At 47.6% G+C, this 14,914-nt stretch overlaps 3 protein-coding genes across 10 annotated transcripts in view; 2 read left to right on the forward strand and 1 right to left on the reverse strand.

Annotated features, from left to right (window-relative positions):
* Positions 1-3,970, reverse strand: MRPL37 (mitochondrial ribosomal protein L37). Its single transcript, XM_059853756.1, has 7 exons — positions 3,577-3,970; positions 3,170-3,353; positions 2,587-2,702; positions 1,902-2,087; positions 1,456-1,613; positions 775-978; positions 1-207 (listed from the first exon to the last, which is right to left on the reverse strand). Exons 1-7 carry the CDS (start codon positions 3,968-3,970, stop codon positions 130-132), a joined length of 1,320 nt encoding a protein of 439 aa, XP_059709739.1. The 3' UTR covers positions 1-129.
* LOC132330915 (NADH-cytochrome b5 reductase-like) lies at positions 3,953-14,914 on the forward strand. Of its 8 annotated transcripts, none has more exons than XM_059853760.1 (7): positions 3,953-4,092; positions 5,466-5,657; positions 6,497-6,645; positions 7,756-7,843; positions 10,885-10,989; positions 12,090-12,293; positions 13,880-14,914. In XM_059853760.1, exons 2-7 carry the CDS (start codon positions 5,469-5,471, stop codon positions 14,081-14,083), a joined length of 939 nt encoding a protein of 312 aa, XP_059709743.1. In that variant the 5' UTR covers positions 3,953-4,092; positions 5,466-5,468; the 3' UTR covers positions 14,084-14,914. The 8 variants fall into 8 exon arrangements, with proteins under 8 accessions (XP_059709743.1, XP_059709744.1, XP_059709742.1 ...); XM_059853761.1 differs by having other exon boundaries at positions 4,001-4,143; XM_059853759.1 differs by lacking the exon at positions 3,953-4,092 and adding an exon at positions 4,175-4,303.
* CDCP2 (CUB domain containing protein 2) overlaps positions 14,411-14,914 on the forward strand; it is a 14,818-nt gene continuing 14,314 nt past the window's right edge. Inside the window, exon 1 of the mRNA XM_059853752.1 lies at positions 14,411-14,546. The gene's annotated coding sequence lies outside the window, so the exon portion shown is untranslated. The remainder of the gene's footprint in view (positions 14,547-14,914) is intronic.

The raw sequence follows: 14,914 nt of genomic DNA on the forward strand, positions 1-14,914 counted from the left end.
TTTTACTTTCAGTAACAATATAATTTATTTTTTCAAGTAAATTAATCCACCTTTCTTTAATTATATGACGGTTCTGGCAAAGAGAAGCAGCAGGTACAGTTGGTGAAGTATTTTCATTTGAGCTGAATTTCACACAGTTCCATGCAGATACAGTGCCAGAAACTTCTTGAATGTGTCTGGCTGAAAGCCAGAAATTCCAGCGGGCTTCTGCAGAGAAAAAGACACGGATGCTCAGTTTGCAGTGAAGTGATTAATGTAGACAAACAACGGCTTTAAACATGCTTGAATAAGACTTTCAGGCATGGCAGCTTCCAAATTGTGCTCTCCCTCCCCAGAAGGGTTTGGGTGGGGGTACTTCCACTGGTGTCAATCTCAGAGGGCAGAACCCCTTTGCCTGAGAGTGAGACGCCCTCCCAGTATAACCAGTACTGGCAGCACCGTGCTCTATTTACTCCCCAGAGAGTCTGACTGCTGCTTGTGAGAGCTCCTTTCCTCAGAGCTGGCTTTGAACAAGCACATTAGGAGCTGGTGGATTTCAGCTGGGGGTATCTGTATGTAGGAGTTCACGTTAAGCTTGGCATGTCACACATCAGCACTACAAATACTCAGGAACTGGTCTCCTGAGAAACACCTGCTTAGGTAAAAATGAGGCCAATGTCCCCTATGGGTCCCTCCAGCTAGTTTAAAACCTGCTGCAGCTCTGTGCCAGCTCCCAGACCTCCAGCTGTGGTGAAAGGGCAGCATTTCCACCACCATTTCCCAAGTTTTCCTTACCGTAACAACACCCTTCTTGACTTCTGGGACACACTGGGCTCTCTCATACAGGTTCTGATCAGAGTCAATCCAGACTAGGTTTTTTACACCGTCATTAGAGACAAGGTCTGTTGTATTTAACTGGAACACCATGAACTGGAAGAGCTGTCCATCTGTGCCAATGCTTTGCACCACTACTGGCTGCTCCAAAACCTTGGGATCATTCTAGGAAAAGAAGGGGCATGTGGGGGAGAATGTTTCAAAAGCTAGTTACAACAGAAATTGTAGGAGTACTTGCTGATTCTGCATCTTTGGGTTGGTTTAAAGCCAAGATTTTAATAAATATATTGTTACCTTGCCCAGAAAATTACTCTAGTCAAACAAGTTTTGAATGTAGATTTTGTATTTTAATTAAAATTCCTCCTTCAGCCAGCAACAAACTGTCAATTTACATACTGAGCTGTGGGATGGGTTAGGGTTTTACAGCTGAACTTATTCCCTGGTTCCTGCCCATACCACCCCGCTGCATCACAAACAAGCTCATTGCTAATCAGTGGATTTCTGGATTTCTGAAGGTTGGGTTTTCACTCCTGGACTGGGAAGCTTGGATATGAAAATTACTGTAAGGGGCTTTGAGGCCTCCCTGCACTGGCTGCAGAGCAGAGGAAGAAGAGAGGCCCAGCAGCAGGCTGCCATACGTACCCCGTGGAGCGCCTTGGCCTTGGCCAGAGCGTTGCCAAAAGCAAACATCAGCATTTTAGCACGGAGCTGTTCTGGTCTGAACCTGTCAGTGCGAACGTTGGCAGACTCCAGGAAGAACAGGGTGTGAGGATGAGAGTAGGGATAACCATCTCTGAAACCTAAAGGGCACATACTCATGTCAGAAACTGCTCAGGAAGATGCTACGCAGCCAAGGTTTTCTCCCATTATCTTCAGGAACTGCTCAAGTCGTTTGCTGGGGTTTGAGTTTTGTCCTCAGTCCTGCTTAGGCAACAAGATACTCACCACAGGTCTGGAGCACTTGCACTGCAAACCCGTGCCCATTCCTCTGTCCCCTCATTCCCACACATTCCCTACTCTCAGCTGCCCCCAGAAGGACAAGGAGCCCCAGGTTAACCCAAACACAGATAATTATCATCAGCACTGACCTGTATCATTGAGCTCTTTGTACACATTCACCTCCTGAAGGTCGATTGTGGGTGCAATGGGGTAGAAGGTCTCCAGAACATGCTCTTTGGTGGCCAGTATCTCCTCCTTGGAGGCTACTGGTGGTATTGGGCTCATAGAGTTCATGAGTATTCCACTCAGGCCACGGACCTGAAGGAGGATGGATTCTGGGGAGGGGAAATCAGGCTACAGTCAAACACTGGTGAAATACCATCAGGGAAAAATGCACATTTCCTTTTGCCAGTCTGTTCTGCAAGGCTCACTCTCTCCCCCTCACCTCCAAACCCATCTTAAATAGTAGCTCAGCTGTAGGTTCTTCCTCTAAAATGCCAACGTTAATTGCTAGGGCTAAGTTCTTAACTAAACATCCTTAGAAAAACAACAGCACTGATTTAGGACACAAGAAAACAAACAATCAGGTCTAAGACACTGGTTCCCTTCTCCTACCATCTTGTCAATATTGATTAACACCTAATAATCTCCTCAGGGACAGCATCCTGCCATCATCCAAGGCTGCCCATGCCAACAGCCCTATTTAAACCAGAAAGAATTACCTGGTTCCAGAAATTTGTTTCATTTTTTCCAAATCCTCAGCCTTAAAGCCAGGAGCTTTGCTACCCCTCTTATCTTACAGAGCTAAATGCTTCCACCACAGCAGCAACTGACCTCTTTCCCACGTTGCTGCTACCCTGCAGTTTCTAGCCAACATCCTTTTACTCAGAGAAGGATACTTCCCAGACATTAACCGGCATATATGTATCAGGTTTTCAAACAGCACTGGGCTGTAAAACAAGAAAAGAAACAGTTACATAAAAATGAGATCATAATAGGAGGCAGATGCTTCTGGGGCACAAATGCTGCAAAATTACTGTATGTAAAACATACAATGGCATAGCACTCCCAAACAGTTAACAGAGATTGCAGATTGGTATCACACACCAGGCCTGTTTCAAGTTGGCAGAGGTAATGCTTACAATTATTTTAAAAACTGATACTCCGCGTCAGCTAGTAGATCTTGAGTTGAAACAGAGAGACATTGGCCAGAAAGAAGCTTTGATCTAGTGCAGTATTTATGTCAGTGCAACTGCCAATATTCAGAATTGGGTTTTATTTGTTGCTTTGGTTGTTGCTTTTTTTGTTTGACAATCTGATGAAGAGGGTCTTGCACAGCAGACCATCTTTCCACAGAAGAGCTCTGTATGATTTGCCTCTGTAGCATTTAAAACCTGCCCTACAGCTGAGGACTCACCAATATCGTTCCCTCCTGGGAGCAGCCTCTGCCGTGTCCCAGAGCCGCGCGTGGGACACCATGTGTTTCGCCCTCTCCTCCAGCTCCTGGAGCCCAAGAGCCGGGTTATCCATAATGCCCTGCACGGCTGGGGGCAAACCTTCCACGAGCTTCGTCTTGGTGAGCCACTGCGCCTGCCGCACTCCTGGAAACACAACCCAGCGCGATCTATCTATCACGGGTGACAGTGGTGATGCTCAAGACCCCCTTCCAACCCAAGCCATTCCCTGTGTGACCGAGGCTGCCTGGCAGCTCATAGGGCTGGGCGGGCTCCCCACAGCCCGTGTTTTAAACTCTGTGCGTGGAGAACCCTTGGCAGGAGGAGCAGGACGATGCTTGGGCAGGGGACAGCGCGGGGTGTCTGGTACCTTCCAGCATGCGGACACCCTGATGGCAGATGTAGCACCCGCGCTCCTTGTACAGCGGCATCTCCTCGTAACGCGGCCCCGGCGAGTGCCAGGGGTCGCGCCAGCCGCGCTCCCAGGGCGGGAAGCGCGGCCGGGCCAGGCCGGGCACGTAGTGCAGCCGTTCCGCGTACGTGACGGTGTCCAGCTCCACCTGCTCCCGCACCGGCCGCGGCTCCGCCATCTCCGCCAGCACCTCCGGCGGCGGCCCGCGCACGGTCCACGGCGTGCGCGGAAGCGGCGCGCGGTGGCGGGACCGCCCCGAGCGGGTGACGATGCCGCGGGTGAGGCCCCGCATCGCCGCTGCCGCCACCCCCGCCCGCCTCAGCGCCTTCGGCCCCGCCGCCATCGCCGCCATCCTCCTCCTCCCGCCGCCGCTTCAGCGCCCGCCCGCCGCCATCTTGGGGAGGGCCTCACCCCCACCGTCACCCGCGGTGACTGACGGCGGCGGCGGCCAATGGCGGGCAGGCGCGCCCCGCGGTAAGGGAGGGTCGGCAAATTGCCTGGCGGGGGAGGGCAGGCGCTGGGTTGGTGAGTGGGGTGGTGGGCGGGGAGAGGCGCCTCCTTACCTGTGGGGCGGGGGCACATCAGAGACTGTCCCTGGGCCGGAGCTGGCGGGACCGGCTCGGGTGTCCCGGGGTTGGGACCGCTCTGCCCCGGGCCGGCCTGTCAGAGCCCCCGGGCGCGCACAGTAAGTGCTCGAAACTCTGTAAATCCGCGCAGCCCCGAGCCCGGGCGTCTCGGCCTCACCCCCGTCCTCCCCCCCAACCCCGTTCATAGCCCGTGAGTGCCCCGGGTCCCCGGACAGAGCGGTAGGAAGCCGGGCCAGTCGCCTTTGGTTCTCTCTTCCGTTCCCCGCCCCCCTCCTTGAAATGAGTGCGTTTCTGTTACAGGGGTGAAGGTTAGTTAATTAATTGACCTTGACAATGAAACTGCTGGAAGCGCTAAATGTTCTCTTCCTCCGCTTCGTCGCCCGTGGCTTCATAATTTCCTGTGGACCGCTTTGTGTCCAAGGGATGCAGACACCAGTGCGTTGTGAGGAGCCTTCACTCAGCCCATGTGTGAGAGTGGAGGGCCCCGCAATGGCTGCAGCGTGGTTTTGACCTGAGGAGAGTTCAATGCGTACAACTCATCGGGAAGACCAGGGGCAAGGATAAAATCCTGTGCTTCCCCTACCCGTGCGTTTAAAGCCGTGTATTCAAAGCCCATAACCAAAGTGGTTGTTTGCCTGAGACTTTGCTCTCTTTGCCTCAGATGTCTTCTCTTGGCTCTGATCGCTGCTTTCAGCTCGCTGCCCTCCCCGTTCCAAAGCTGCACAGAACTCAGGCCATGTCTGCTGGCTGAGTTTGTTGCCCATTGTCCAGCTGGTTGGGTTTGTCACCCTTTCTCCTGGTGTTCCTAAGCTGCACAGAACTCAGGCCGCATCTGCTGGCTGTGTTTGTTACCCATTGTCCTGCTGGCTGGGTTTGTCACCCTTTCTCCTGGACTGAGCAGCAGATTTTTAAGATGTTTGTGCTCCGGGTGACCAAGCGGCTCTATTGTAGGAAATCAGCACGGCGGAACGAGCAGGATGAAAGGGTGTAGCATTGCCTGGGCAGCCTGTCTGGGGAGGAGGGCCCGAGGCTGGGCTGAGGCTCTGCCCTGGGCTGGTGGCTGCGAGGTCTGGTGTTTGTGCAGAGGCATTGAGCACTCAAGCAAAAATGGGGTGTTGCAGACACTGATCAGCTCCAGGTTTTCAGTTTAACACACACAATATGCTCAAGAGAGATTTTCTGTGCTCTGAAAACACCCAGCTGATGAGCACGCACTGCTTTTCATCGTGCTGGGTTTGATGCAGGGCTTGTGTTTTGCAGGCAATGAGTGAAAACGAGAGTGCCAGCGAGGAGGACTGGCTGGCTCTGAGGCCCCAGGAACCTTCTCCATCCCAGTGCTGCGGCAGCGGCTGCAAGCCCTGCATCTACGATGTGTACGACAAGGAGCTTGCACAGTGGGAGAGAGCCAAAGCAATGCAAGACAAAAGCCTTCTCATGGGAAAGAAGGAGCAGGTCGATTTCTCTCCATCACATCCTGGAGCCTGTGCTTTGATCGCACTCGTTCGAGTGTGGGGTGGTGGTGATGGGTGAGGGATGCGGGGATAAATTCAAGTGGTGCCTTAAGAGAGGGCTGTAAATGCAATTCCCCAAACTCAGCTTTCACCCTCCCCCTTGGCCACTCTCTCCCTGCTGTAATGTGATTTTCCAAGTGTAGAGTTCTCCCTGGTGTCGCATTACAGCTCTGGCTCTGCAGCTTCTCCTCTCCGAGTTTCCTCGGAGAAGCTTTGTTTTCCTCACCTTTCTCATCTCTGCCTGATTTTTACACTTGTGTTTTGATGCTGAGAAAACACTGCTTTGTGTGTGGTGGAGCAGTTGTCTTCAGAGTATAATTTTTAAGCCTGTCAGTGCCCTTTTACATTAGATTAACTATGCTGGGTCAAGCAAAAAGGATCAGCTGAAACAACTGACAATATTTTCTGTTCACTGTGGCCATCAGCAAGTTGAAAGTTGCCCCCAAAGCAGCGCTTGGCTCTTTCACCAGAATTATTTCTGTTTGTTTCCATACACGAGAAAATGATCGCAGTGAGTCATAATAGGATGACCTTGCTGTAAGGTGTAAAAAAAAGTAATTTAAAAAGGTGGTGGTGGGGAGAGATGCAAGATCCCAAAGTGCATGCTGCAGAACATGATAATGAATCAGCAGAGAGCTGGAATTTGCGCCGGGCCTCAGTGTTTAATATACGTCCTGAGTATCTCTGGCACTAAATGAGCACACACATTTGCTTCCAGAGAAAAATGAAATAATAAAAGACACCATCTAACCAAGTAATTATTTATTGTTGTTCTTGCAGAGCAATAATTCAGAGCTGAATCCAGATACATTCACTGCATTCAGCGTGAGCTCGGTGGAGCAGCTGACAGAGGACACCTACCAGTACAAATTTGAATTACCAGGAAATAGCAGCCTGCGATTGAGTTTAGGACAACATATCGTGTTAAGGTATTGTTCTCTGTGCTAGTTAAACAGTCTGCATTATGTAACCTAACACGTAGGGTTTTGTCAATAGACAAAGGCTTCATAGCAGGCAAATCATGATTTCTGTACCTCCACAATGACACAGATGAAAGAGCTCGTGAGCTCTACTAATTCTATGGCAAAAGCTGTAGTTTTCTTCAGCATTATCCCTGCGTTGGTGGCTCAGAAAGAACTAGGTGTGATTAAGAAAATACAATTGCAGAAAGAAAGATCTAAAAGAATAGATGTTACAACAGATTATTTACTCCAGCGTGTTGGAATGAAGACAATGAGCTGCACTTGCCCCAGAGCTGAGTATTTCAGGCCCTGTATCTTGGGGTAACTGAGCACCCCAGTACCCAGGCACTGCCTGACTGATTTCTAGCAAAACAACCCTCCTAAGTAGTTTGCTGCTTGCCAGAAAGGGGCCACTTGGGGAAAGTTTCTGTCTCTCAGCCATCTGTGGTGATCATTGCCAGATAGGGAAAGTCCTGTTAGGATGCCATTGATGTGCATCTGTTGACATTCCTGCTACGTTCAGGGCTGGTGTGTGCAGCTGGCTCTGCTGACAGCACATGCTCCTCCCTCCAGCCCTGGCTCATCACACAGCACAGAAAAAGGTTTGGTCACTTCAGTCAACTCCTGTGGTCAGTAGCAAAGAGCAGGGTGGATAATTCCATGGAAGGGGATGGCTTACAGGAAAATACAGTCTGTATTGACAAGGCCTGAGGTCAAGGCTGTGCCTTGGCTTTTGTTATTTGATTACCAGATGCTGACTGGATGCAGAAAGTGACCCCAGCCTAAAAGGAACAGCAAACTTAAGTGTTTTCTCTCCCCTTTGCCACTCATGCATGTTCTTACAAAATCCCTTTCAGGGGTGTGCCCATGAGCTGGATGTGGTACAGCTGAGGCCACCACTGGGAAAACAAAAGGTGCTGTTAGCCATTCTGTTCCCCCTGGATTTCTGCCTCTGGAAGGGAAATGTTTTGCATCTGTGCACAGGCTGGGACACTGGGCAGAGGACCTGTCTCCCAGAGAGCTGCAGGAGCCCCCCAAATGACCCAAGTCACAGGGGTTTCCTGTTTCTCTTCTCAGAGGAGTGGTGAATGGTTTGGAGGTCCAGAGAGCCTATACTCCAATTAGCCCCAGGAATGCAGAAGGTTACTTTGAAGTTCTAATTAAAGTAAGTAAGCCTGGACAATATGGATGAGAGTATAAGGTGTTTTCTTTAGGAACCAAGCATGCTGTCAGTGTTTCAAGTGAGACTCTCTCAAATCCCTCATGGACTGTTTCTCTGTTTTGAAGCATTTTTGCTTTGCTGATAAAAATTGCAGTTTTTCCCTCAAAACTGAAAGCAGAATGAATTGACACACAAACAAGTGCTTTGCAGCAGAAGCCCTGGGATCACCTGGGAGAGCCCCTGGGACAGAAAGATGTGTCCATTCCACTTCTCTCTTTTCATTTTGCTTTTTCAGACTGTCTTTGAAATCGCACCCATTTGTCAGCCCAGCTGAACCACTGATTTGGGGAAACGTTTGCCCTTAACTTCCCCTCTGTATTTTACTTGAAGAACACTCCTCAGGTGTCAGTGAGCACCTGCCCCTGGTGTGCAGACAGGGCTCTGGAGCTGCAGTCTGAGAGGGCTTTGTGGCCCACAGGGGACAGAGGTGTCCCATAGGCACAGGCTGCATCTGTTGAGGTGGACACGATGGCAGAGCCCATTTTGGACAAATGTCTTTACCTTTATGGAGTCAACCACAAAATGCTGGTTGAGTTCAAAAGGATTTTATAGGAAATTTGGCTAGAAATTTGTCTCATGTAAGTCTTCAGGTTGCTCTTAAATGATTACTTTGTGGGGCAAGTACTGACTTGAACAATTTTCCAATACTGCATCTACTGTATGTCACTAGGGACACCTCAGGGCAGACACAGACTTCAGTACAGGTGTGAAATTCAGAGTGCTGGGTATCCCAAGTGGCTTGCAGAGAAGGGCCACTTGTTCTCTGCCTGTCTTCCAGGATTTCATGTTTCTGGGGTTTATTATGCATTGTATGTTCTAACACAAACCCTGCTCTTTAGAAAAGTGAACAGCTTCTCTAGGACACCTGTGGGAGGGTCATTTCCCCATTCTTGTGGCAATTGGTGTGTGGTAGGGGAGAGAAACGTTGCATTTGAGTTGCATTAATAGGATACATTCACTGGATGACTGTGAAATTTCATGTATAGTGGCTCATTACTCACAGGTTTTGCATTTCAATAATAATAGTAATGATTGTAATGATACCTTTCCTTTATATAGAACCTTTCATCCCAAAAGGAGCTATAGTTATTCTTTGGCAGTGACAAAAGAGGTTGGTAACACCCAGTGTAAAGCAGCCATTTTTATAACTCACACTGTAGGTTTGTGGTATATTTCACACTATTGAGGCAATTTTGGAAAGTAGTATATTATTATTACTATGCAATCCAAGCACTGTTCAAACCCTTCTGTCTCCTGTTATTATGGCATTGCATTTGTGATACTACAGTTAAGAGTGAGGGGGTTGCCATTTACAGAGCATAACCCTATTTTTGAGTGATTTTATAATGTTAGGGTTTCTCTCCATGTAAAACGGGGTGTGGAAGTTTTCCCCCAGGAGATATATATTTTTTTTTCTTTTTATTTGGAAAAACTCATTTTAAACCCACTCAATCACTTTTCACTTCAATTTTTTTTGGAAATAATTTTGGTGAAAGAAGGATTGTTTTAGGTTCCATTACCCCTGTCCTTTGGGAATAGGCAGTAAGTGAACTTTTCTGTTCTTGCCTTGGGTTTCTGGCTGTATTTGAAGAGGGGAGGTATAAAATTTGCTTCTCTGAAGCAAGTGCACACTCTTTGCACGAGACTTAGCACCTGCCCAGAGCCCTCTGAACATGAAAGAATTCTGACAATAACTCAGAGCCTGGACGTGTGTGTGATTTACCTTTTGAATGTAACAACTGGTGCTAATACTTCTTAATATTTCAGGTTTAAGTGAGAGGCTGGGAGGGGAGGAGCATCTGTGTTCTTTCTTAGATAACACTGCTTGCAAGCACAAGCATGGGCTCCCTCACTGGCTTTTTCTGAGCTGCTTTGTGGTTCACCAATTTTGTTTGCCTGCAGTGCAGCTTGGTGGCCAGCCAAGGCACTGGGGTGTGGAGCCGGGCTTCTCTCCAATGCCTGTGCAGGAAATACCCCCAAATACACTTCTTTTGTGTGGGCTTGTATCACATCCCATCTTCTGACCCCTGGTTGTGTTGCTCTTCCCCAGGCTTATCCTTGTGAGACCCATTGTGTGCTGCAGCTTTGGGCTTTTCAGCTCTTGCTGCTTGGACCAGTCCTGGTTCTCCAGCCACATCCCAGACTGTGGCTGCTCTTTTGCTCACATTTCTCTCTTAAAACATTCAGTGGTCACGCATTTAGGGCATGGATGGCAACATGACTGCTTGGACAAGCCCTTCATTTTCCAGCCTCTTGTCCTTTCTCAGTTTCCAGCCAGCACTGAGCCCTTCTCCTCAGTCATGAGTGAGATCAGCATTCCTGCAGGCAGCAGCCTGGATAATGTTGTTTGTGCCTGGTGGAAAGTGAGGCAGGTTTTTTGCTCGTGTTTTTCTTCCATGGGGCCAATATTAACATATTCTTTTGGAACTGTGGAGGCATCCCTCAGCATCCAGATGATCTGGTCTGAAAACAAAGAGTTTTACAAATGAGAAGCCTGTCTTTGGGTCACTAATTTGGTATCAGTGTAGCATCTGAGAGACTGAAACAAAGCAAGAGCTATGCAGTGTTTATATAACTAACAGTACCCAGAGGGCATTTCCAGACCCCCAAACCGTGAGATTTGGAGAACACTTGAAGGCCTGCACTGTGCTTTGCATTCAAGACACTCTTCTCTGTGTGCTTTGTAAGCAAGAACTCTGATAAGCTTTTTTCCAGTTTTGGAAATTCAGGCTGCGTGAGAGGGGGGTTGTGTTTACATTATAGTCAAGCTGGAGTGGTTCCAATATGATTTAATTTAAATGTCTTTGTTTTGGGTATAACTTTGAGTTATTTTTCAGACAGATCATTCTTTCTTTTTTAAATACACGAAATGTTTTTTGTCCCCTTTTCATTTAAATGTGGATAACTTTATAATCGACTTGAAGCTGGGAAACTTTCCAATGGAGTGTAATTATTCTTTTCTTTTGTGCAATGTTTTTTATTAGTGCTATGAAGCTGGGCTAATGTCACAATACATTAAAACATGGAAAAGAGGAGATGTGGTCTTTTGGCGTGGGCCGTTTGGAGGGTTCCCATATCAACCTAATAAGGTTAGTTCCTAAGAGCCAAAGGATGCTTCAGCCTGTGGCAGCAAGCTTTGTTCAATGCTCTGAAGGGAAGACATCAATTTGATTACTGTTTTCATGATTGTTTTAGAGGCTTCCTGGGTTACTGTACAGTGCAACAGCATTAGCAGTCAGTTGGAGCACTTTCTTGAACTGCAGAATATTTAACAGGGAAGAGGAGGTAGATGGGAGACAGGAAAATATTAGCAAGGCTCTGTGTTCATCACTTGCATTAGGAGTTCCTGATGTGCCTAACAAAGGGAACGTTCTTTGCAGCAGCAATGAGTGTGGATGGGTTTTTGCCTGATTTGACCCACGTCTCTGTGATGTGAGTGAGTAGGGGTGAAGGGGAGGTGCTAATCTTCTCTTCTCTCGGGTATTCCCTGAGCTGCTGAGGTGTCAGGTCGCTCCCCAAATGCTGATCCCACCTGCCAGTACCAGGCTGGCTGCAGGGAAAGGCAGATCTGGTTTCAGGGGGAGGCTTCTCACACACACTAATTCAGTTACTTAATTCTGACCTTTCAAATGAGGAGCAAATTTGAAACACTGGTCATTAAGATCCCAAAGTCTTTTGGGTTTTTTGTGGATTTGTTTTTGTTTGTTTGGGGTTTTTTTCCCTAACAAAAATAAGTAAAATCTGAGTGGCCAAGTTCTATGCAGAGCAATTGTGTCCTGCTTCCTGACACACTCGTTTCCTTCAGAGGACATTCAAAATTTTACTTTGCAGCAACCAAGAGAAAACCAGGGAGCATTTCCAGTGGAAGAAAACACACAGTGGGTCAGCAAAGCATACTGCAGAATTGAAACTGAAACATGAATAATTGAAATCAAGGCTAAAGTTAGGATAAATTAATATATTTGGGTAAAATCCACTTTTGTTAGAATTGATATGTAAACTCTTTAAGAGCGATCTGTAATCCTTTGCAGAAAAAGAATTTTTGGCATCTGAATTTACCAGTTCATGACCTTCTGGTATGTTGTTTCTCAAGAGATCCTTTACCAGGGTGGCAACAAGAGGAACTGACCATGAGCACACCCATTTCCAGCCACCACAGCTCATTCCAAATTCTCTGTTTTGTTGTTAGCATGGAGAACTCCTCATGCTGGCCTCTGGCACTGGCCTTGCACCAATGATTCCCATCCTCCAGTCCATAACAGATGATGAAGAGGATGAAACCTTTGTAACTCTTGTTGGCTGCTTCCCTACCTTTGACAAAATTTATTTAAAACCTCTTCTGCAGGATTTGGCTCGGTACTGGAATATTAGAATATTTTATGTCCTAAGCCAGGTAAATAAATGGATGTGAAGTGTGTTTGTGTGAGGGTTCTGTGTGCTGGATGAGCCTCTGCCTCCTCCATTTTTCCATAAGCAAAGCATGAGCTTAATTCTTTCCCAGTCATCCAGCCTAATTTGTGATCCAGTAACTGCTGTTCTTAAATCTGCTGCATGTACTCACACTGCTACTGGTCTGGAGAATTTTGGGGAGTGACCATCACTGCTCCTCTCTGCCCCCCTGTTCCGTTGGGATGGACCTGCTGTTCCATAGTCACTGTTGGGTTATTCCCCCCCATTTCAGACAGTTGTTGTTGCCCCTAAACAGCAAATAAGCTGTTTCTTTCTTCCTAATACCAGTGCCTTAATCTGTCCTTATCTTCCATTCTTTGCTCGTGGCTAGAGCTCTCCTCTAGTGTGCTAGCACCAACTTCCCAGCAATTATTTTTCCTTGCTGACCCATTTTTAAACTTCTAAAAGTTTTCTCCCCCTCTGTAAAATTACTTTTCTGCCACATTCATGGGATGAGGGCATACCTCTCAATGGTCTTACATTTTGAGCAGTCTTTTTCATTTCCATTTGGTCCCAAAGTTGCCTGTGTTCTGCATGGATTTGGTGGTTAAAAATTATTTCTGTCAGAAATGAGGATTCATTGCTGGGAGGATATAGAAAGAATTATTTATGCTAAGGGAATGAATCCCATTGCATTTTTAGTTCCTCAGATGAATCATTTCTTGTATCTCTCACAGTGGAACTGCCTCATACATTCTGTTCCACACGTGGCCTCGGCAGGATGAGATCTGGTAGAGGGAAAGTGCTGGTGACTTGGGCACCCCCTCAGCTGCTCTGGAGGAGCATTGCCATAATTGTCTCTGGTGACATGGCTTAAATACCCTTTTCAGGGTCTTTAAACTCTTTGACTGCTGTCTCAAGAGCATGAGGAGGTCTTGAAATTCAATCAGTGAAGGGCACGAAACCCACCTGACCCCTGTCAACACTGTCTGCCCCTCCTCTCTCCCTTTTTCCTCCTCTCTTAGCAGGTTTGTGGTAGTCAAGGCTGGCTGGTGCATCCTCCCTCTTGGGATTATGTATCTGTCTGTATTTCATTGTGCTGCCTGTCACCACCACATCTGAGCACCTTCTGCTCCTGATTAATTGCAGCAGGGGAATCCCTGCTGGATCCAGCACCACAGGAGCTGATGCTTCTCATGGGATCAGAGCTGGCTTCTTTCAGTTTTGGTCAAGAGAGATGGGACTGAAAGAGACTTGGGAATGGGAGAGGCAATGGAGAGGAATAGACTTGGGATTTGGGAACAGGAAAGGTGCCCTGGGAGATGGTTCTCAATGGAAAAAGTTCTGCAGCATTTATTTGTGATTGTTACACTCTGGTTTTGTTCAGTCCCCTCTGAGTGAGTGGCAGGGAAAGATTTCATCTGGGCTTGGGAAGAGGAATGCAGCTTGCAGGAAGGGTCAGTGTCACCCACATGGTGTCACAACGGTGAAAATCATCCTGTGCACCACTCTGAGGAGAGGAGAGAGATTCAGCTCTAAGAAATGTTGTCTTTTTTAGTGTCACACACAGCAAACCTTTTACCTTTCCAGGAAACTTCGCTGGAAAAACTTCCTTGGAGCTACCAGGAAAACACATACACTGGTCGTCTCAATGAAGACTTGATGAAGACAATAGTAAATTCCTGTCGAAGAAAGCCATTTGTATTAATTTGTGGCTCTTCTGCATTCAATGAAGATATGAGTAGATACTTGAAAGCTGCAGGAATTGAAGAAGATTCCTGTTTTGTCTTTTAGCAGTACGTTCCTGACCTGAGGAACCTTAGGCTGAGCCTTGGATGTCCTTGTTTCTTTGCAGACATTGCACAAAATGGGCCTGCTCAGAAGACTGAGCTCCTTGGAACAACTATTTGTTGATCCTCACTCCATGGTATTTTAAGGAACAGGTGCCATTCCAGAGTGGCTGGTACATGGTGTGCCACCCATGCCTGAGGGACCTGCATGGCAATTTTAATGGAAGTCTTCAAGTGCAATTTTAAGAGAGAGATCTCCTAAGGGGGTACTAGAAAGCATCCATGCACACAGCTCTGCTGTAATGTGAGAATTGGTCCTCCTTGCTTTGCAATCTATGTTACTCTGCAGTGGTGTTGTGCCCTGTTAGGTGTCCAGAGGAGAGAGATAATCCTCGGGGATCCTTGCCAGATCAAGGGGCAGCAGAGTTGAGATCACTTTGGTTCTGTTATGTGCAGGCTGATGTCACGTAAGTCCCTTCAATCTCACTGTGCCTCAGTTGCCCCATTGTAAATTAATGCAGAGAAAGTGGCACTGATCTCTGAAAACAGCCATTCCAAGTATATATGGAAAGTGTATCCATAAGGATGGAGTGATACATTCTGTCTAGTGAGAACCTGGGCAGGCTGAGCTCCTGTCCTGGCACAGGCCGTGTTACCTACCCTGTGCTTAGCCCTAGAAATGCTACCTGGGGACACAAAGAGCATGTCCTAAATCTGGGAGGGCATGGCTGGGTGGTGGCTGCTGTCTGTCAGGGAGGATGGTTATTTGCTTTGGTGTCCCCTAAGTGTTGTATCATAACCCTGGCTCATTAAATTGAACCTCTTTACAAATAAA

This window comes from Haemorhous mexicanus, chromosome 9 (assembly GCF_027477595.1).
Source record: "Haemorhous mexicanus isolate bHaeMex1 chromosome 9, bHaeMex1.pri, whole genome shotgun sequence".
Classification (NCBI taxonomy): Eukaryota; Metazoa; Chordata; class Aves; order Passeriformes; family Fringillidae; genus Haemorhous; species Haemorhous mexicanus.

Coding starts and splice junctions, on each gene's coding strand:
- MRPL37 (XM_059853756.1), bottom strand. CDS start 3,970: ATGGCGGCGATGGCGGCGGGGCCGAAGGCGCTGAGGCGGGCGGGGGTG. Junction 3,354..3,576: donor GGGTGTCCGCATGCTGGAAG/GTACCAGACACC, acceptor TTGTGTTTCCAG/GAGTGCGGCAGGCGCAGTGG. Junction 1,614..1,901: donor CAAAGAGCTCAATGATACAG/GTCAGTGCTGAT, acceptor TGTGCCCTTTAG/GTTTCAGAGATGGTTATCCC.
- LOC132330915 (XM_059853758.1), top strand. CDS start 4,539: ATGAAACTGCTGGAAGCGCTAAATGTTCTCTTCCTCCGCTTCGTCGCC. Junction 5,658..6,496: donor TCATGGGAAAGAAGGAGCAG/GTCGATTTCTCT, acceptor TTGTTCTTGCAG/AGCAATAATTCAGAGCTGAA. Junction 10,990..12,089: donor TCCCATATCAACCTAATAAG/GTTAGTTCCTAA, acceptor TTTTGTTGTTAG/CATGGAGAACTCCTCATGCT.